Genomic DNA, 23,828 nt, shown 5'->3' with positions numbered 1-23,828 from the left:
ATTTCATTTAACAAAAGATAAAATTTGTTATGCCGTCAGGTGATAGCAAATAACTTACTTAAGAGTTTAGATGAACTTAGTGTTCCGAGAAATATTTTTGCATGCGTTAAAAGCTTTGGCAACGAAAAAGTTATAATCCTTGAAGCGAACTTAAAAATACTATAAAATTCACATTAATTTATGGAAGACGGTAAGACAAGAAACTATTACAATGAAGTAGTCCATGAAATTTTTCGAATTTCTTGCTTTATAATGTGAATCTTAACTCTGACGTTATTATACAGTGTAACAAAATGAAAAAAAAAAATCTATAATTTCTTGGCTCTCACAGTATGGTATTTTTCTGATGGGTTATAGAAAATCAGAAGGTGCATATTTTATGAAATATTCATATCAGTAATTTTTTTCATTTTAGGTAAGCTAAAAATTAACAGTTTTCTTTTTATATGAAATACTGGCATTTATCTGAAATTATCCTAAATTACATTAAACATTTTTAAAAGTTTTTTAACTTGAAATTTATCCTTATTTTTTAAACCATTTATAACTTGAAAATTCACTTAATAGTATCTGCTTTACATCTAAAATTGTTGCTATTTCTATATATTTTAGTTAGCAAATATTATTTTTTTTACAATAATGTCATAAATTTGCTACAATTTGAAAAAATTAACGAAATTAATTACTTGAAGCAAGAGATGTTGCTCTCTCTACGCTAAATATTGAGGTAAAAAATCTCAAAAGCATTGTTGCTAACTCTGCTAATATTCTCGTCAGTGCAAATTTAAATCAAGCGAGCACTTCGCTCTCTCCTCGTTCTGCTCGTTATCCGCCTGCTGACAATGTGCTGAATTCTGTTGTTGGGCCTAAGCCTGCGTCGCAAACATCTGCTTTGCGTGGTTCTGCCGTCGTTCAAGAAAATAAAGCTAAGTCTACATCTAAGTCGGCCGCTGCTACTGCTACATCTGCACCTGCAAAAGGAAACTACGCTTCTGTTACTGCTTCGTGCCAGGTCTCTGCGACTTGTGTTTCTAATGGTGCTACTGAATCTGTGGCAACAAAAAGTAGTCAAAAGAAATTTAATAAGCTTATAGTGATTGGTTCCAATAACAATAATGAGCCACAAGCTGTCCCAATATTTAAATGGCTGCATTTAACATCATTTTCGCCCAATGTCAAAGAAACTGATATCTTGACTTATGTTCGAAGCATGCGGAAATTGAGATTAAGTCGTTGGTATGCTACAAACTCTTTCAAAAATATATAGAATTCAATACACTCAGAACAATTAATTTTATATTGGTTTTATCAGAATGCTCTTTTGAAAAAGTGCTCGATGAGGACCTATAGCCAGAGTGTGTAAAAATCCGACCTTTTCATTTTTTCACAAAAACGATTCACCAACGCATCGGGAATAAAAAATATTCCTCTTAAAAATGCTTAAAAAAATTTTTAAATTTACTTTCAAAATATTTCTTGGTTGAGAACTAAGTCTAATCAACTTTTAGCGTTCAGTTCACACATGGATTATGATATTTTTGAACTTTCACAAATAGTTACAATAAATAGAAATAATATTCAATATTTCTCTTAATTTACACTCCTTTATGTGAAATAACAAAAGCATATATAAAAATATACTTCTTTTTCATTTGCAGCCTGTGGGACGAATGATTCGTGACGGGGGGACACTGATTTAAGTTAAGTGATCCAGGGTTAGCAACGCCAGTCCTCCACAGCAAATGGAATATATGGCGCTATGAGTATAAGATCATAGTTTGAAGAAGAAATAAGTCAAATGTTGAAAAAAACTAAAAAAAAAAAACACAAAAGCGCCTGGTTTGGATAGAGTTCCTTATGAAATGTTTACGATGCAGACATACAATTTATTGAGGAACTAACTACGGTTTATGCTACATTATACGTAGTCCTGCCTTTATTGGGTGAGGGCTTGGCGGGAAAAATTCCACTGAATATCCGAGCACGTGAATTAAACCGTCTCTATCCAAGGCAAGGTACAAAACCAACAAGGGACTAAAAGTTGGCACAGCGAATGGCGTCGCTTGGCGAACGGCAGCGAACGGCAGCGAAGACGGGATCTGCGCGCTTTTTTCGTATAGCTTCACCCAAACGGCGCATAAATTCAAGGTAATATTCCTTATTTACCGTACGATCTTGTTGTAAGAACTTCTTATGCACTACGCCATGGTAATCGAAACCAGTGAGCAACACCTTGACATTTGATCGAACTTGGAGAGGTTTTTTGGTCTGGTGGCTCCTGGACTCTTCCATTGGGACGATTGAGCTTTAGTTTCGATGTCATAACCATGTATCCACGATTTGTATCCAGTTATGACCCTTTTAAGTAAGTCTGGGCAATCGTTGACGTCATTCAAGAGTTCCTGAGCGATCCCCATGCGACGTTGTTTTTGGTCACAATCAGCAATTTTGGAACGAACTTCGCTGGGTCATGCTTCAGAAAAGATTATATGTCATGAACCAACCGTTATGCCGAATTATAATTCTCTAATTATGATCCGGTGATTCTCCATAACAATTTTCTTCATTTTCTCAACATTTTCATTGGTTGTTGATTTTATGGGGTGTCCAGAGCGAGCGTCGTCACTCACATCTTCTCGACCTTCTGTGAGAAACTAGTACCACTCATAAACCTTTTTTGATTCAGAGTACTCGCACCGCATGCCACTGCCAACATTTTAAGTGTTTTTGAGCTCTTAAATCCATTTTTTATACAAAATTTGATGCAACTTCTTTCATCCATTTTTTCGATAGCAGAAAATCGCCGAACACGCAAAACCCTTGTTTTATTTATGCCTCTCAGAAACAAACTAAACACCGTGAACATATCTTCTGGACGAATATACCACCTAAAAAAATAACAATAATAAAAAGTCGAATGTATGTACGTAGCCCGCGAATTTTGAAAATTAACCTTATTTTTTGAGCACATCTCGAGTATACGCTTTTGGATCTGGACTCTGGATCTCTACTATGCTGTGAGGGTGACGGTGCCGTAATGCCCGCACATATAAAAGGATAAACTGCGCAGGCGAACGGCCGGCTTCCACGATGCGGCAGTGGCCTTGGAGGAGTAGGTATGGAAGGTGGCTAAGCTCTAGGCGGTGGACAAAAAAGATCTACCTATGCGTCCATGGCTCCCTTTCGAACCTTCTACTTCGAAAGAAATGGAGAAAACCCTCCGCTACTGCAATCCGAAACTTCCCTCGCACAATTGGAGGATGGTTAAGGTGGAGAAGACTGAGGGACCATATTGGCAAGCGCTGATTCTGCTGATCGCATAGTATCTTGGTATTCTCGCTGAAACATAGGGGGTCATTACTTATAGCTTCAAAAAGGTTGTCCATAAGGTCTACCAAATCGATGCCAGAGCGATGGTCCCTGCACATCCGGAGGTGCTGGCAGAAGAAAGGCCCACAGCTAGTACCTACTCCTTTTTGGACCATAGGTATGTATCTCTCACTAAAACTCGTCCAAAAAGATTATCCTACAGGAATCTGAGGAGAACGGACTGAGACACATATAGCGGAAATCTGCTGAACCTACTCCCGGAAGAACCATGGGAAAATCTAGATCTCTCAGAGGGATCGATAGTTTGGTAGAGATCTTCACTTCAGCTTGTAACAAGGCTCTTGAAAGCTCTGGATCGCCCAGAACACTCCCTAGAAAGGAAAAACCGCCTTGGTGGACAGCTGAGCTTTATGAGCTTCGTGCATACGCCTTTTTAATAGAGCTAAAAAAATTAAGTTTCCCACAAGATGGGAACTGTATAAGGTAGAGCTAGGAATCTATAACTCCGAAATTAGGAAGGACAAGATGGACTCTTGAAGAAACCTCTGTGGAAGCATGCATGGCATGAGTCTTTGAGGTTTGGACGAATACCCCCGGGGAGCTCTCGTGGGATAGCTGATGTACGAATAGGTACGTTATATGACGAGCGGCGAAGAATCACCAAAGTCACATTTCGATGCTCCTATTCCGACGAATCCAGAATCTAGTATCACCAGCCTAGCACCAATCTGTCTTCGGAACCGGGTCTGGCTGCTGGATAAACGGCGCTTGGTCTGAGCCATTGGCTACTTTAAGCGCTTCAAGACGCCCGGCTCTGATGGCATCATACTTGCCCAAATGCAGAAATCTGCAGAGGTATCATGGTTTCACTTTCGATTGCATACGAATTGTTTGACATAAGGCTATCTGGGTACCTGGGCATAGTGACATTGTGAGACAAGTGACCTGTGAGTTAGTTGCCCCGCGAACGGAGAGGATCGGAATCCCCTTCACAACCTGCGCTCTACTTCTGGAACGAAGATGGGCTTCGCGTCAACTCAGGGAGCGCTGGAAAAGTACACAAAATTGTAGACTCGCGAAAGTCTTCTCGCCACGTTTTGATAGGAGGCGTTCGAGGGATATTCTATGGATGTTCTTACAAGACATCGGCCGCGAGGTATGCAACATTCGAGTCCGTGTTGCGTCAGTTCTATAGAGGATGAGGTGAAATCATCTCAGCACCTTCTTTTTAGTCGCACTGTTTTCGCGGGGCTGAGATTTAAGTTTCTTAGCTCTCATCTATTTACTGCGCCTGCTGTTATAGTAGGCCTTGATATCAGAAATCTGATGAACTTCGTCAGCCACATAAAGCGGCTCACATTCGTAATCCGTTCGTAATTCACAAATATTCAACCCCCTCCTCCAGTTTGATAGCACTACAATCCTTAGAAGAGCGATTATTGGCAAGTAGGCAAAAACTAAGCAAAATATTATAAAAAACTTAATCAAATCAAATGCCTCGGCGACTTCAAAAAGTTATAATAAGAGGAGGCTCCAACACAAATTATTAAGCTCCAAATTATAAACTAACCCGAAGAATTCTATTTATTTATTTTAAATATAATAAGTTTGTTCCTACACTTTTTCATTCTATAGATTTTAATTTTTTCTTATAATTTATTTTTGGATATTTTTAAAACATTTATCATTAAAAGTTGAAGTATTAAAAACATAACTTTTTAACCTTAAACTTACGCACCTGAAATGGAATACAGAAGAGTCCAATGACGACGTCGGCAACGGCCAAATTCGCTATATATGTATTGGTGACAGTACGCATTTGTCGCGTCGTGACCACCACCCAAATGACCAATACATTGCCAATAACTGCAAAGATGCTTATGCTGCCATAAAAAATTGAGAGGAGGATGATAATTTCAACAGGAGCAACGTACAAGCGTTCTAGAGGTAGTAAAAAAAATCAAAATTATTGTAATATATTAGATATTATTTTGGTGCATTTAGGCAAACAAGTTTTTTAGTAAATAGCTTAAATATTGACTAAAACTAGCTTTGACTGTTTTATTATTAACGTTAAGCTAAAGTTTGAGCACCGCAACTGTTAGCTCTGTTATGCTTTCTTCTATGAGTTGGATAATATCTTTTAATCCTAATTCCAAGAGGAACTTTTGTGTGAACCCTGATCGGTAATTCACTTTTTGTTTTTGGATGGGAAAAATGCGAGGAAATAAAAGCAAAGTTGGATGTTGCCTATGGAGACGCTTCGCCATCCATGACCATAGGTAGATTTTGGTTCAACGAATTTAAACGTGGGTGAACATACGTTTTTGATGAGGAGCGACCAGGATGATCGGCAGACGTGGTTACCGGGGAAATCGTTGAAAAAGTCTACGACATGATTATCGCTTCTCGCTGATCGACGAACGAAAGTGCGCGAAGTAACAGAGGCCATAGGTGGGTCGACCGGAACGGCAATTAATATTTTACATGATAAGTTGGTGATGAAAAAATTGTCGGCCCGATGGATGCTGCGATTGCTCACGGTGCATATCAAGCGAATGCGGCTGTTAACTTCGAAGCTGTATTTGGAGCAATGTAAGCGATATCAGAAAGAATTTTTGCCTCAATTTGTTACCGTTGATAAAACCTGGATTACTCATCACGCACCAGAAACTAAGCAACAATCAAAACAATAGGTTTGTCCTGGTGAATCTGCTCCAAAGAAGGCGAATAGGGACTGTCCATCGGCCGGCAAGGTCATGGCGACGATTTTTTGGATGTGAACGGCGTTATCCTCATGGAGTTTTTAGAAAAAAGGAAGAACGATCACTGGGCAATACTACAGTGAGTTAGTGGTCCACTTTCACAAAAAATTGAAAGCGACACGGCCGCATTTGGCGAAAAAGAAGGTGCTTCAGCACGACAACGCACCAGCACATTCATCCGGAGTTGTCGCCGCCAAATGGTATGAATTTTGTTATGAATTGCGGCCGCACACCCAGTATTTATCCGATCTGGATCTCTGCGACTTTTTCTTGTTCCCTAACATGAAGAAGTGGCTCGCGAAAAAAAAATTTAGTTCGAACGAGGAAGTGATCGCCGAGACAGAGGCTTCTTTTTGAAGTGTTCGACATATCCTATTTTTTGAAAGGCTTAAAAAATGGCTAAAGTGAATGGGAGAAGTGTATCTTTCGAAAAGGGGGATATGTTGATAAATAAATTTTTTTTTTTTTTTTTTTTTTGATAAAATGGTGTCTTCATTTCTAACACGGGTTAATTACCCCCTCGTAAATTTGCTATTTTTGCAACTTGGCCTTCTATTTTCTGTCTTAACCACCATTACTCATCATTTATCCACTTCACAAGAACAGCAATAAACCACAAAATAGACAATCACATTTATGCAAGAGCAACGACGATTTATCATTCGACGATGAAATTTTCGAATAGCGATACTTTACAGCCACTTTTTCAATGCTTTCCTTGCTTAAGCGAACCCCAGCAGGTGTGTACAGCGGATGTATATATGTATGTGTGTAGGAAGACTTTTGGTATAAAACTTTTTTGTTGTTTTATAAATTTTTTTTTGTTATAAAGCAAATAAAATAATTTATTTTTTTGTAAAATATGAATTCCGGAAGAAACAAAATCAACAGTTTTTTCAGTAATCGTATACCCTCTGGGCAATAAGAAAATATGTTGCTGTATGTAGACTTAAGACCTTCACTGTGCTTTCCTAACTTGAAACGAAAATTGTAGCAGCTTCTTCAACTTTGTTTCCTAGACATACACATACATAAGTACTCGTATATGGGGTGACCAATGCCAACGCAAAATGTCAATGAAATTCACCTCCTGGGTTATCTTTGCTTAATGCCCTCGTATAATAGCAACAATACCCACATCTACCATCAGCTGTTTACTTCAGATTATAAAAAGAAGCGCTGAAGTGAACGGTGAATTGTACTTCTGCATGCTCTGCGTCAACATTTTTTTGCGAATTATTGATTTTCATACTCACAAGCATGTATATGTATGTATGAATATGTGTACTTATCTTCAAAACTGTTCAATATCCATGCACAAATCAAAGCGAACCTTGCAAGAAAGAAAATGTGCTTATTTAAGAATTTCTTTGATTGGATTGGTTGGAATTTGTTCGCAAGCAGTGATTTTCACTAACCCAAATGAAATTCTTTTTCAATATTTACTTATCAAATATTTTCAATTCAATTAAAATAAATTATTGAGAAAAATAAAAATACGCACAATTGTTGTATTTTCTGCCAATGTGCTAGGTGAGCTGTCAGTGGAATATCGCCAAATATTTTAAATCGACTGATTTTTCTACTTCAGTCGTGAGGCAGGTTCTACGGAAATCACGCAGGATGTTAGTCACAAATGTGAGGCTCATGATGCTCACACTCACTAACGGAAACGTACGCCCGTATCAGCTGACACGATGAACCTAATGAGAGCCCCATGTAAATGAATTCTTACCATCGTTCCGTTCAGTAGTATCGCAGATGGTGCTTTCATCATGTCACCTAATATGGGCGTACGGGCGTACGTTTACGTTGGTGATTGTGAGCGCCATCAGTTAGTTGAATAATGCGGTGTTGACTTTGGAAAACGGAGACATCGATTAGTAAAGAATAATAAAGAAAAATAGTATTAACCGAAAGCTGGAATCACAGCCATTGCCTTAGTGTGCCAATGTAATGGTCTAATGGTGGGATGTCACATTAAAAAAAGTTCAAAAACGCCGACGTCGATGACACGTCCCGCAGCGGAAGGCCCTCTGAATTCGATGAAGAACGTCTCAAATCTCTTTTGGAGGAGAACCAACTCAGTCGACAAACCAGTCGCGAATCGGCAGAAAAATGAACTCAGATCATAAAACGATTCTCAATCATCTCCATTCAATGGGATTTATTGAGGAATTAGCAGCCTGAGTGCCTCACGAGCTCAACGAAAAGAAAGTCGCTTTCCAATTGCTTCTCAGTATCTCGCTCGCCATCTAGCAACAATCGGCCATAATTAGCGTTTTTGTACTGAATCATCACGGGAGATGAGAAATGGTGCCTATACGCGTACATCAATATGGAGCAAATAAAGGAGTGGATGGTTCCAGGAGATACCTGAAAGCCGGAAGTCAAGCCAGATCTGCATCTAAAGAAGATCATGATATGTGTTGAGTGGTACTGGAAGGAAATTCTGACACTGGGATATGCTCGAAAAGAAAGCTTCCGTTAACAAGAAGCTCTGCATTGCCCAGCTACAACGCGTGAATGAGGCTATTCAACTGAAAAGACCTGAGCTACATGGTTAAACCATACTCCAACGCCAGACTCAATGTTGCACAAGTCATCCAGCACTCCAAGAGCTCGGGAGGTCGTGCAGCACCCGCCGTATTTTCCGGACCTTGCACCGACCAATTACCATCTCTTTCGCTCCCTGTCAAACTATATGAAGGGTGTTACCTTCAATAACAAAGAGGTCCGTAAAAACTAGGTCAGCGTCATCTTTGACACCAGACCAGGCGATTTTTGGCGGAACGGCATCAACAAGTTGGTCGAGAGATGGAAAGAGGATATAAACAGCAACGGCGAATATATAATTGACTGACTTATTGCTATAATAAGGCGGCTACCGTAGCCGAGTTATTTCTAGATTAATCCATTTGTCGAGCAACATCAAGACGCACGCCACAAATAGAAGGAAGAGCTCCGTAAAAACGCTACAAACTTATTCCCCGACCCAATATTTACTTTTTTTTATATTTCCTCTTTGGGTGTGCAAAAATCTCTGCGACGAACATTGGGCATAATTTATATTCCGCACTTCTGATCAACTAGTAGCAACACTTTTCTTTTTCTTTTTAATTGACCCGCTAATCGCTTACGCGATTTTGGCCGAATTTAACAAAGCGCGTCAGTCTTTTCTTTGTCGTGATAACTGGTCACACCAAGTGAACCCAAGTCCCTCTCCATCTGATCTTTCCAACGCAGAGGAGACCTTCCTCTTTCTCTGCTACCTCTACCTGGTACTACATCGAATTCTTCCAGAGCCGAAGCGTTTGTATTCATTCCGACAATAGGACCCAGTCAACGTAGCGCTACGTCTATGTCGTCGTAAAGCTCATATAACTCATCGTTCCATTGCCTGCGTGCAACGGTCCAAAAATCTTGCGCAGAATCTTGCTCTCAAGCCCTCCAAGTGATGTCTCAACGGATATTATCATCGTCCACGCTTCTGCGCCATACGTTAGGATTGAGGATGGTTCCATATGTAGAAGTCCACCAGAAGTGGGGAAAGTCACTGACCGCCATTCACTTGCGAGTGGCCAGGACGGTTTTTCTACATATGATCCAAGCAGCTCACAACTTCCGCGCTTATCAAAAATATCATCTGGGTAGCTACCGAACACCCGTTCGAGAGCGAGTTAATATGAGAAGCGGAAGCAAACCAGAATAGCTGCTTGTGCGCTGGGTTTGGGACCTACTACGTAAAAATCCTCACTCAATGAAAACATGATAAAACCTCAAATGAAAAAATAACTCTCTTATAGTGGATAAATTTAAGGTTTTACGTGGTAGCTCTTTAAGAGCTAAAACGCTTTATAAATAGAAAAAATCCTAGAATGTGCTGCTTACTGAGTGAATGCAAGCACTTGACAAGATAATTTAATCCTTAGTAAAAAATTGTATTGCAATTTCAGTATTATGGGAAAGCTTCAAAGGACAACGACCGCTTTATATTCGAGAAATGAAATGCATAGAAATTGTAGGATGTAACCTATGTATGTATGTATGTCGCCACATATAAAGAAATTTTTAATATTACAAGCAATGAATTGGGGTAACGCCTAATCTGCTGCGCCACCTCTGCTTCAATTAAATTACTTCAGTTAAATTACTTCGGCGTCATGACAACGCTGATTTTTATTCTACATGAATAAAGAAAATTATTCGCCACGCATGCACAACGGACTTCAGGAGCAGGGGCTATTAGCAAAATTTGCGCAGAAACTGCGAAAATGAAAAAATGAAAATTACAATACACAGCATTTATTAGAGATTATATAAGTATCTGTATATACATGTGCATATATATGTATCTCATTTCTTTATACAGTCTTTGAGAAGAATTTTAATTCTGAAAAGAAAAATTAACTTTTTTTAAGAAGTGGCATTTTTCTCTCAGAAACCTTGAGTACAACTTAACTTTTAGGTTGGAGAATAAGTTCGTAGCGTTTTTACCGAGAGCTTTCATTTAAACCAAAAACAATAATTATATCAATAAGTCAGTCAATTATATATTCGCCTGTGTTGTTTACAACCTCTTCCCATCTCTCGACCAATTTGTTGATGCCGTTCCGCTTAAAATCGCCTAGTCTGGTGCCAAAGAAGTTGATAAGGACCTCTTTGTTATTGAACGTAACACCCTTCATATGGTTTGACAGGGAGCGGAAAAGATGGTAGTCGATCGGTGCAAGGTCCGGAGAATATGGCGGATGCTGAGGGACCTCCCATACGAGCGTTTGGAATGCGGCTTAGAGACTTGCGGCAACACGAGGTCTGGCGTTTTCAGGAGGAGTATGGTTTGGCCATGTCGATCAGTTTTTTTCAGTCGAATAGCCTCATTCACGCGGTGTGGTTGGGCAATGAACTTCACACGTGGCATTCTTTTCGAGTATTTCCCAGTGCACCATGCTCTTCCACTCCCACCAAACACATGTTAAGATCGTTGTTGTTGTTGTTGTGGCAGCATAAACATTCCCCATAGATACATGCTGCTGAAGTGACAGTCCTTGGCCGGATATAAATCCGGGTCGTTCCGGTAACGTAGAACCGACTATCGGGGGAACGTCGTTAAGCTCGTGAGGCACCCAGGCTCCCAATATTTCGGTAAATCCCATTGAATGAAGGTGATTGAGAAATTTTTTATGGTCGCAGTTCATTTTTTTGCCAATTCATGACTGATTTGGCGATCGTTCTCCTGCAAAAGAGATTTGAAACGTTCTACATCGAATTCAGAAGGCCTTCCGCAGCGGGATGTGTCTTCGACGTCAAAGTCGCCACTTTTAAGCTCGCCTATGGCACATTCTCCATACACTTCGCAAATGACCCGGACTGCTTCTTCAGCTTTGTGACCTCGATGAAAAACAAAGAAGAGCAGGTGTCGAAAATATGGATTTTTGCTTCATGGGTACTCCATTTCTAAGCCTCAAAACTAATAAAAAATTAAATAATTCAAGAGTTCTATCGGATGACTACTAACACTTTGCCAAACAGCAAATAAATTGTTGTCAAATAAAAGAAAATATAAAAACGCTATGAACTTACTCCATTATACGAGGTGTGTTCGAAAAGTATCGTGAATTTTATTTTTTTTACACATTATTTATTTATTCACTAATATCTATTCGACCCCTTCAAAGTAATCCCCATGAGATATTATGCACTTGTCCCAACGTTTTTTCCAATCTTCGAAGCACTTCAAGAAATCATTTTTTTCTTTGTTTATCTTGTTCAGCTGCTCCTTCGATGCCATCTTTATCTCGTCAATCGTAGCGTAGCGTCGTCCTTTCATGGGTCTCTTCAGTTTCGGGAACAAAAAAAAGTCACGGGGGGCCAGTACTGGGGAATACGGTGGCTATGGTATCATTAGTGTGTTGTTTTTGGCCAAAACGTCGCGCACAAGCAACGATGTGTGAGCAGGGGCGTTATCGTGATTTGATACAGGTTCTGTGATCCATCTTTTTGAATAGGTAAAAATCGAAGACGAGCCGAAACACGTGCAAGCAAAGCATCTGTCAACAATTAACTGAACATTAAAAATGGCCAAACTCGTCGGCATGAGTGACAGACATGAGTACCAACATATCGCCACAAAAAAAATCGAACTTCGAATGCTCGTATCCTGCGACAATTCAAAATTCGCGATACTTTTTGAACACACCTCGTATACTATAAACCCAATATTACAATAAACTGTTAGATTGCAAAGATAAATAAATTTTTGATAAATTGTATGTAGAAGTTGCTTATTTGTTGACATAGGTAAGACATTTTCGATCTGTTAAAGTAAATATATGGGTTGAAATTCCTCTTCAGTACTCTCTGAGAAATTGTCAGGCAAAAATTTGCACCAAAAAATCTGAAAAATTATAACTAAATTATCTCAATAGATCGACGTACACTCACTACTCACTACAAGCGTATGTCAGTATTGGCCGGATCTAAAGCAATGCGCTATCTAGCTGGGTTCGCTGCTTGCTGGCTCCAGTTGGTAACACCGAGTGCTGCCAGGTTATGCCTCCTTTTATCGCCCCAACGCAGATTAGGTCTTCTTCTCCCTCGTCGTCCGTCAGTGGGTTCACTCTGGAACAACTGTCGCACCGGAGCACTTTCGTTCATCCTCGAGACATGCCCAAGCCAACGCAGCCGGTGTATTTTAATAATGGGTGGTTAAATTTCTAGGGTCGATGTTGAATGTACACCACACCTAAACGTCAAGTTTTTCTTCATTTCATTTGACATTTTTCATTTTCAGACTATTTCAATTTGAACCATGGAAAGATACATCATCGAGCAATGCGTTAAAGTTATTCAGGCTTATTATGAAAACGGGCGTTCAAATCAAAATGCATATCGAAGAAAATCATCATCAGTGGTTAGGCACATTTTCACTTCAGTGGATTCATCAATAAGCAGAATTGCCGCATTTGGGCGAATTATAATCCAAGAGTGATTGCCGAAAAACCAATGCACCCACAAAGAGTGACAGTTTGGTGTGGTTTATGGGCCGGCGGAATCATTGGGCCGAATTTTTTCCAAATCGCGGCAGTTCCAATGAATCAGGCAGTTACTGTAAATAGTGATCGCTATCGTGAGATGATAACGAACTTTTTGTAGCCCAAATTGGAAGATATGGATGTGGGCAATATGTGGTTTCTACAGGACGGTGCCACTTGTCACACAACTAACGAAACAATGGCTCTTTTGCGCGAAAAATTTGATGGCCGAATAATCTCACGTCGCGGCGATGTCAATTGGCCACCAAGATCATGTGATTTGACACCGTTCGACTTCTTTCTTTGGGGTTATTTGTAAGAAAAGGTGTACGTCGATAAGCTAGCAACAATTCTAGAGCTAAAGGATGAGATAACTCGGCACATTAACGTCATAGAACCTGAATTATGCCTCAGCGTCATTGAAAATTTGGACCATCGGATGGAGGTGTGCCGCCGAGGCCGCGGTGGCCATTTGGCCGATATTTTGTTCCATACGTAATTGAACTATACCAATATTATCATAATAAAGAGAAATAGTAATAATTTTTTAAAAAAATTGTATTTGATTTAAACTCAACACCGGCCTTTCAAACTTAACCACCCTTTACAATAATCAACAGTTAAACACACCAGTACCACATCTGCAAAAAGCAACGGCCACTTTGGTAGCCACATTTCTAATTGCTTTTATTTTAGTGGGGTGCTTAATACTTTCGGCCAAAGCTTTATTTTAAATATAAGCTCATTTTTAAATTAATAGGATTATGAATGAGGGGATTGCCACATTGAGAATTAGAATAATCTCCACAATGCTTTGGAGCTCTCATTGTGAGCAGTATTGATGAAAGCTTCACTACTTTTTGGTTGTCTAGGTCAGCACGAATTGTTAAAATTTTAAATGGTTCCAGCAAGATTAAGCAGGATATGTAACCTAGAGAAATCGAACGAACTTTTGATGAAGAAATTATTGCAAAAAATGAAACTGTGAATTGACCACCTGTGGGTAAGACTGTGTTTACTTTAAATTGTGAAAATACAGCGAGTTACCGGTAAACTCATCTTTGATTATCGACATAAAATGACTGCGTGAGGATGGTTGTATACCCAAAATAAATCGAAGGCTAATGTGGCCAAAATATTGAAAATTTCACTGATTTTTTTAGTGTCTTCAAGAAAGAAAAAACAATTCTTTAAAACATACATCTATCATTATAATACTGCCTAATTACTTCTGATTTGGAATTGTATATTTGGATGTGAGTGCCACATACACGAAGTACCTCCTGTCAGCAAATCGTTTGCCACCCGAGTTCCTTTCATAATGCTAGTACTCGTACTAAATTTTGTTTACTTGGAAGCCACTGGAAGCCAGGACCTCATACCGCAAGGCAAACATTAGGCAAGCTGAACGAGCTCGGATGGGAGCTAATGCCGCATCCACCATACTCTCCGGATATTGCACCTTGTGATTATCACCTTTTTCGTGGACTTTAATCCCATATGAGTAACAGGAACTACTCCTCAAAAGAAACTATAAAAGGGTATTTTGGCTCCAAGGACAAAAAATTTTTTGAGCAGGGAATTAAAAATTTGCCTAAACGTTGAGAAGACATTGTAAACAATGAAGGAAATATATTATTGATTAATAAATACTTTGAACATATTTTTTTAATAATTTTAAAACCACTTTTAAAAAACGCACGAAGTTATGGGCTGACCTGATATTTATTTCTTGCCTTCGTGCATATCGAAGAATGTGGATTAACGGGTTTTATGAGGTATACTTCATAGATGGACACACTGCCTTATAAATTTACTGCGTTACAAATAGCAGTAATCAGTAAAATTTTCTGATAACGAAATTTATGCAAATTAAACAACAACAAACAAGTAAACTTTTACTGATCACTGAAAAAAATTGCAGTGAAAATATTTTTTTTATTCCTGACTAAGAAAAATTGCAGCAAAAATATTTTTTATTAACTACTGGGAAAAAATTACAGCTAAAATATTTTTTTACTGATTACTGGGGAAAAATTGTAGTAAAAAATTTGTTTGTTCCTTCCTAGGAAAAATTGCTGAAAAAATATTTTCTATTGACTACTGGGAAAAAATTACAGCAAAAATATTTTTTTACTGATCACTGAAAAAAATTGCAGTGAAAATATTTTTTTTATTCCTGACTAAGAAAAATAGCAGCAAAAATATTTTTTATTGGCCACTGGGAAAAAATTGCAGCATAAATATTTGTTTACTGATTACTTGGGAAAAATCGAAGTAAAAAATTTTTTTTGTTCCTTCTTAGGAAAAATTGCTGAAAAAATATTTTCTGTTGACTACTGGGAAAAAATTACAGTAAAAATATTTGTTTACTGATTACTGGGGAAAAATCGTAGTAAACAATTTTTTTTGTTCCTTCCTAGGAAAAATTGCAGAAAAAATATTTTTTATTGAATACTGGGAAAAAATTGCAGCAGAAATATTTTTTTTACGAATTATTGGGAAAAAATTACAGAAAAAATATTTTTTTTATTCCTTACTACGAAAAAGCGCAGTGTTTGTTGTTGTTTAATTTGCATAAATTTCGTTATCAGAAAATGTTGCTGATTACTGGTTATTTTTGCTTCAATTTTCTTCAGTAGTAAAAAACTATTTTGCTGGAGTTTTTTCAGTATTCAGTAAAGAAATGTTTTTAGTGTCATTTTTCCCAGTAATCAGTAAAAAAATGTGTTTGCTGCAAGTTTCTTCAGTATTCAGTAAACCGTTACTGGTAATGCAAACTAAAGTGCAATATTATAATATAAAAATAAATTAATTAAAATGCATTTTCATGGTTACTGCAAAGTGCGCGTCTCCATGTAAGATGCATATCTAATTAACTATGATATATGTATTAAAACGCATAAAAAATCTCTAATTCTAGGAAAAAGCCCTACATTTCGCTCGTGTGCATAACAAAAGCAAAAGAACTCGCCCAAAGCTGAAATAAATAATATAACTAACTAAATGTGATGTGTTAGGATTAACTGTAGTATTTTAAAATATTTGATATAAATTATATAGTTACTACATATAAATGTGTTATTTCTTTACTTTGAGTAATAAACTTTAACCTACCGAATTCCTCCTCTTCGAGTATTTCATCGGCTGGTATCTGCACTACGGGATACTCATCCATGTTATAGTATTTCGGTTGAAAAATTGCAATGCAATTCGACGTTCAGTATTTATGTAATATTTACAATTTTGTACCAGGAGTTGATTTAATAACTGTTACTTCAGTGAGTATTCTCCGTGTATATCTATTAAATAAAAAATAAAAACGGAAAGCGTTAAACAAGCGAGTGAGTTAGTAAATGTGGGGGTCGTTTTGTAGGGCATAGAAATTGTTCGTATCGCGCGGTCGTAATTATGATTTCCCTTGACTTGTTATATGTATCTTGAACAATAAATTCTGCTCCGACAGACATACCCGTATGGGTCCGATAGTCAAGCTGCTATCAAAGCTTTGACGACGCCAAGGCGCAGATCCAAATTGGTTAACCCCAGTAAGGAGGTGATCAAATCTTTTGGGAGTGCAAGTAACATTTCTCTGGTCTGGGTTCCAGGATATAGAATTATGGAAGGAAATGGAATTGCTGATGAGCTTGCCAGGAAGGGGTCGACTGAATTGGATTAAGTAGAATCCCACCCGATCATCGACATCGCCCTGACTGTTGTTAAAGGGGAATGGCACAACTTATTTCTCAATAAAGCCCAAATGCGGTAGAGTTCCATTTCTTCGTGTGGTATTTGGAAAATCCTATCGCCCCAGTACGTTAGATACAGGACGCAGATAGTTCTGGGGACTGCACGTCTTTCAATATCCAAACTTTTAGCTATGCTTACCGGTCATTGGACGCTCGGCACTCACGCAGAAAAGCTGGTTTCACCTTTCAATTCCCATTGCAATTCCTTTTAGAAAAGGATATTACTAAACATTTTCTCTGTAAATGACCGGGTTTGGCAGCCAGGCGATTACGGTCACTGTTCCAACCGAAATCCTCCCAACCTTCTTGGTTACATAAACAGCTCTGGTTGGCTGTAAATATGTGCCCGTTGGAGGGCTCATAATGGTATCAAAACGGCGCTTTAGTGCTATTTGGGGAGTGCCAGAGTGGTACTTCAACCATTTCACTTACCTACTTACCTGCGTATGTATGTGCGCTTAAAATGAATATCGAGCCTCCAAAAGTTCGACTTTTGTGGAACATTTTGTTTAAGAAATAGGGTTTTCCAATCAGAGGTGTTATTTTGATATTCAAAGAAAAAATGATATTTTTTATACAAATGATCGGATGTTTATTTCATTATAAAGAGGAGGGTATGCCGTTAATAGTGGAAAATAACATCAGGCAAATGACCACCACGACCACGTTTACAGAACAATATCCTTTTCATGAAATTTTCCATAACCAAATTGCAAAGTGGCTACCCTATGTCCTCGATAGCCTCACGATTTCCATCTTTGAGGTCTTGAATCGACCCTGGGCTGCTGGCGTAGACCTTCTCTTTCACGTGGCCCCAAAGAAAAAAGTCACAAGGCTTTAAATCACAAGATCTCGGTGTCCAATTGCGATCACCTGTTGGAGAGATAATACGGTCCGGAAACTTTTCCGGTAAAAGATCAATGTTTTCGTTGCTTGTGTGGCACATAGCGCGTTATTGGAAAACCCTATACTCTGTCATTTGATACATCGATTTCGAGTAAAATGCAGATATTAAAGAGTAGGCCACCGAAGTTAAAGTGTACTGTAATTTTGTATGACATCTAAGTGAGTGTACTTATTATCTGATCTCAAAAACCGAAATTTGATAAAATATACCCTTTAAGCCTCTGACACCATATTTGGATTCAGAGTAGGATTTTACTTTTATCAAATGTCGTAGTTATTCTTTTGTCGATTAGAGTCCCCAAAAAATTCTACATAAACCAAATGGTTCCATAAAAATCAAATTTTGGTGTCCTGATATACATTTTAGCCGAACATATGTCGTAGCAGAATTTTTTGGTGGTAATAACAAGAGGAGTCATACTTTCGAAGGCACGTTATAAAGAGGTGGATAGTGAGAATTATGTGTACCAAGTTTCTTTGAAAAATGTAATATATAATAATATTTGCTTAAGCTATCGCGCGCTGGAAAAGTAAGATGTATAGGCATGGCTGAATGGACAAATCTCATCATTCTGAGCGTTTTGGTATATACACGTACGAGGGGGTTAGAAATGAAGACCCATTTTAAATTTTTTTTTTTTCAACATGGCCTCTTTTTAGAGAGATACACCTCTGCCAATGCTCAGGTCATTTCTTTAACCCCTCCAAAAAATATGATTTGTCGAACTCTCCAAAATACACATCTGTCTCGGCGATGACTTCCTCATTTGCACTAAATTTTTTTCCCACGAGCCATTTCTTCATTTCGTTTACACCAAATGCGTCCGTGTCTCTTTAAATTTTTTGTGATAGCGATACAATAACTCACTGTAGTATTGTCCAGTGATCGTTCTTCCTTTTTCTAAAAAATCCATGTTGATGACGCCGTTCGCATCCCAAAGAATCATCGCCATGACCTTTCCGGACGATGGGACTGTCTTCGCCTTCTTTGGAGCGGATTCTTCGAGAGAAATCCATTATTTTGATTGTTACTTAGTTTCTGGTGTGTAATTATGAATCCAGGTTTCATCAACCGTGACAACTCGATGCAAAAATTCCTTCGAATCTCGCTTAAGTTGCTCCAAACACTACTTCGAAGTTAATAGCCACATCGGCTTGTTGTCCACCGTGAACAATCGCAACACCCATCGGTACGACAATTTTTTCATCACCAACTTATCATTGTAAAATATTATTTGCCGTTGCGGTCGACACACCTAAGGTCTCTGTTACTTCGCGCACTTTTGTTCGTCGATCAGCGATAATCATGTCGTGGACGTTTTAAATGATTTCCTCGGTAACCACGTTTGGCAGGCGTCCTGGTCGCTCCTCATCATAAGCGGATGTTCGCCCGCGTTTAAATTTGTTGAACCAATATCTAACTGTGGTCATACCATAGATGGCGAAGCGTTCCCATAGACAGCATTCAACTTTGCTTTTATCTCTTAGCATTTTTTCCCATCCAAAAGCAAAAAGCGATTTACCGAACGAAACTGTTTTCCATCATAGCGAAAATCACGAAACACGTCTTACTCGAATAGCTGTCAAATCCAAACTAACCTATAAATCTCTCTGGAATTTGTCTTACCGTCATTTGATAGATGGTAGCACACGATGCTAATACCAGCTACCCTCAGGAACGCCCTTTGTCATCAAACACTGGTACTTATTATAACCGCCCTCCTATGTCCTCAACTAACGTATGCACACAAAATCGTCGAGGTAGATCTGAAATATTAAACTAAAAATAAAAGTAACAGATATGAACTCTAAAATAATTCTATTTGCATACTTCTGAGTGCGAAGTGCTATTGTAAAAAATTATTGAATGTAATCACAGTAAGCTGCATTGACATTTGCCAAACGGAACCAAAAGGGTCTGCAATCATGAGCCAACTCTGCATACACCATTGTGGTTGGTAGAGTGTTTTTTGAATGTTTGCGTTAACATTTGCTTCAACTGCACCCACATATATGTATGTATGTTAAGGTGGCTATGTAGCCAAATCTGAGTATTTCGTGCCTGCTGAGCAATCGCAGAGTCCAGCTGAAACTCGTAATCTCACGAAAAGCTTTGAGAATTTTGTAAACTCAACGTTTGTGACTCATCATGAAACAAATTTCTATGAGTACTACCGCTCTTTCCTGCCTAACGGTAAAAAATACGAAAAAAATAGTTTTTTTTGTTTTTTTTTCAACAATTTCCAATGCCTCTTGGGGACGGTTGTGTGTCACAGCATAGGGAAATCGAGGTAGATACAGCCATATTTGCATGTAAACATACATATATACGCACATATATATATATATGTACATATGTACATTTTAAAAAGTGCTCAGAATGGTGAGGGAGTCGATTTAGCCATATCCGACGAGTACTAATACCAACTTCGATGGGCTTACGACGTTCTCTACCAATTTAAATGTCATTCGTATTTTCCCCCTACCAACGCTTTGGGCATCTGCAAATAAAACGCGCATAATTTCGAATTAATTACAAGGTTTTATTGCCTACAAAGCGTTCGTATATATTATAATTGGTGCTAACACCCTTTTGTTGGGTGTTTGACCTTTTTCTATTTGTTGTGTGCGTCTTTATGTTTTTCCATAAATAGAAGGGCCTACATTTTTATGCCGCTTCTGACAGGAAGATGGTTTTTTATGAGGATTTTTTTCATTGCAGAAATGCAGATATTTGTCATTGCCTGCCGGAGGGCGAACACTATTATAGTATACATATGTATGTATATCAACCCATTCGGATACAGCAGCCGTCCAGTGCAACGCTAGTGGAAATAAATGTAATATAATAAATTTATACCCACATCCATTTGTATATTGCAACAGAATAAACAAAAGAACAAAATGAGTAGAAGACAATGAGCAAGCCTGTCACATGTGTATGTGCAGTTCACGCTATATACACACATATCTCATGCATTGATATATTTACAGTGAAAGACTTAAGTTCACATACAGCATATTTTCCTATATCCCAGAAGGTATACAATAACTGTATACAATACACTGTTGATGATTTATTCATCAATTTACGAAAATGAGATTATTTCACTTGCTTTATAACAAAAAAATAACAAAAAAAACGGCATGACAAAAGTCCACATACAGTACAATTAAGCTAGGTTAGGTTGGAATGGTTGCCCAAGGAATGAGCACACTTGGACGAAGATAAACGGATTCGTCCTTTGTGATACCATTATGAAGGAGGTGAGATGAAAGAGAAAACCGATGGGACGAAACGAAAGGGGGGGGAGAGGTGGTGTTGGGAGGGTTTAGAGTGTGTGGATTATGAACGATGACTGTGCTGCGTCAACCGCTTTGTGCTGCTGATGAAATTCATCAGACTTTTAATGTCAACGCCAGCTACATATATCAGTAGGCGTAGCAAAGACGCAAGAGCCAAGATGCCTGGTTCTTAGCCCCGCCAGAGCAGGGTAGCTAAGGAGAAGGTGCTGAGATGATTCCACCTCATCCCCATACATCCAGCGCAAAAAGGACTCGAGGTAATTCCAAGTCTCACAGCATGTATTCCTCGCGCTTAGTGTCCTGTAAGAAAACCCAGGAGATTAGAGAGCTGATTCTTTTTTCAACCTCAGAAGCCCTCCGTCTCCCTTCGCGGGGAAATCACGTCACAAGTCCCTTGTCTGGTGAGCTCATCCGCCTCACAGTTTCCCGCAATGTCCCTGTGACCAGAAACCCAGATGAGGTTAGGTTAAGTGGCTGCCCTAGCTAAAGGGCTCACTTGGACAAATGTTAGTAAATTCGTCCGTTGTGGTTCCATACATGGGAGAGGGGAAAGGAGATGGGAAGGAAGAAGGAGCCTTCGGATTAGATACGATGATGACCATACATTTTACGACGGCGCCGACGGGGGCTGATTTGTGTTCGTAGTTAGCCGTAACAAGCTACTAATGAAGTTCACCAACTTTATGATATCTACACCGGCTATATCCGAAGGCGTAGCGAAAAAGTGAGAGCCCAGATGAGGCTTATATCAAATAATTTGGGCGCAGTCCCTAACCAGTTTCGAATGCACCTTGACTGACTGAATTTCAGTCTGATGGAGAACTCCTCGCAAAAAACTCCTCCGCCAACCTTTCTTTCCAACTTCGATCCATACGTGAACAAGTTCGGAAGGTCCCATTCCCTTGATGGAATATGAATGGAGAAAGTTCCAGTTGGACTAAGCGAGGGTAAACATTGATCCGTCGACAGGGGGATGAACTCGAAGTTTCTAAGAATGCTTGAGTGCCCATAAGTAAGGTTGAGCCTATAGCCGGAACCCCTCAGTCGGATTGCGGTACGTGCAGCGGCAGTTCTACCTGCGATGTCACATTTAACATTGCGTTTAGCGCTAGAGTAGGAATCGTTCGAAGCGCCCCACTGATTCCAATGAGTGCCGACCTCTGAACTCTCTCCACCTTTTTCAACAATCTCGTCCTCTCTAGTGAGTTCCACCAGACTTTGTATCCATATAATAAGATAGGCTTTACAATGGTATTATATAGCCAAAAAACAACTCTAGGCGAAAGGCAATATCTTTTGCCAATTGCGCTCTTGCACCCTATGTAAACTTGCTGTCAGCGATAATACCTAAGTGCCTCACCTAGTCAGAAAGCATCAGAGAAGCGCCCCCTAGCCAGGGAATTTGAGCTCTGGGTATTTTATATTTCCTCGTGAATAGGACGAACTCCGTCTTATGAGGATTCACCGACAGGCCGCATTCCGTTGCCCATCAAGCAACTACGTTCAGATATCCCTGCATCAAGTTGTACAGAGAATCCACAAATTTTCCTCCTCCAGCTAGTCATTTATACCAAGAACAACCCAGACAAATGTAATCATTTTAAAACTAACGTTTTTTTAATACTTTTAGTATTTAGTAGGTGTATTAAGTTGTCTGGGTGCATAATAGAATATCCAGTTTTTGACAATTATTGCTCTATATTTAGGGTAATTAATTATCTTGTTGGAAAACTCAACCTTGCCTAAGACCCAGGCATTTACTGACGGCTGCAAATGTTGTTTCAAAATGATTTTATATTTGTATCGGTCTATAGTACCCTGAGTAAAGTTCATCTTTCCGACGCCAGATGCAGCTATAGCTCCCCAAATCAGTAAGCCACCATCGCCGTACTTGGCAGTAGGTACCAATTTTTTTATTTTCATATCCGCATTTCCCTTACTCCATATGTTAGCGCGGCCATCACTTTCAAATATATTAAACCGCGATTTATCAGTAAATAAAACTTTAGATCAGAAATCCAGTCCCTTACCAATATGTGCCCGTGCACACACTCAAACCGAAGGCAACGGATGCCCTGCGTTTACGTGATGCCCTGCTGAAATATCTGATATTATAAAGGCGGCTATCGTAGCCGAATGGCTTGGTGCGTGACTGCTATTCGGGAGTGCGTAGGTTCAAATCTCCGCACATGAAACACAAAATGATAGAAAAAGTATTTTGTAATAGCTATCGCCTCTCAGCATGCAATGGCAAACCTCCGAGTGTATTTCAGCCATGAAAAAGCTCCTCATAAAAAAATCATTTTTTCCCTGTTCGAAGTCCGCTTAAAACTGAGGTGGCACAATGCATTGAAAGCCGAAAAGTGTGGGACTTGGCTGTCGCCTAACCCACTAAAACCCACACCATCTCTCCCACCGCGGGACAACCGCGGCCTATTGCCAATTCTTGAAAATTTGCGCTGCGTTGTTCAACGGCGTCAACCGTCAAGTATCGCTTGGCGGGAAGGGGAGTGGCCTATTGTCTCTTCATCAAGATCTGCGCTGTTGTTCAGCGCGACACAGTTTGGAGATTACTATTTTTGCCATGTTGCAAACAGCGGACCAATGTTCTTCTGCCTCTAACATAATATCCACTAGTTTATCAGCCGAAATTGGCTTCCCCACCGTAGTGCTTAATTCCTCACTTTCGAGCACAAATCGCGGACAGACAAACAAAATATGTTCTGCGTCTTCTACAG

The 23,828-nt window shown here is 39.2% G+C and overlaps 1 protein-coding gene and 1 pseudogene across 1 annotated transcript in view; both read right to left on the bottom strand.

The window, feature by feature from the left end:
* The window catches only part of LOC128861057 (RYamide receptor), a 37,217-nt gene extending 20,910 nt beyond the window's left edge, over positions 1–16,307 (bottom strand). The window contains exons 1-2 of the mRNA XM_054098946.1: positions 16,247–16,307; positions 5,069–5,271 (exon numbers count right to left, since the gene is read on the bottom strand). Of these exons, the coding sequence (XP_053954921.1) occupies positions 5,069–5,271; positions 16,247–16,307 (264 nt within the window). The remainder of the gene's footprint in view (positions 1–5,068; positions 5,272–16,246) is intronic.
* Positions 16,308–16,367: 60 nt separating this feature from the next.
* Positions 16,368–23,828, bottom strand: part of LOC128861055 (jerky protein homolog-like) — a 43,052-nt pseudogene continuing 35,591 nt past the window's right edge.

The sequence above is a fragment of the Anastrepha ludens genome, chromosome 4, assembly GCF_028408465.1.
Source record: "Anastrepha ludens isolate Willacy chromosome 4, idAnaLude1.1, whole genome shotgun sequence".
Classification (NCBI taxonomy): Eukaryota; Metazoa; Arthropoda; class Insecta; order Diptera; family Tephritidae; genus Anastrepha; species Anastrepha ludens.
The sequence above is the reverse complement of the archived record's forward strand: the minus strand, read 5'-3'. Positions and strand labels throughout refer to the sequence as shown.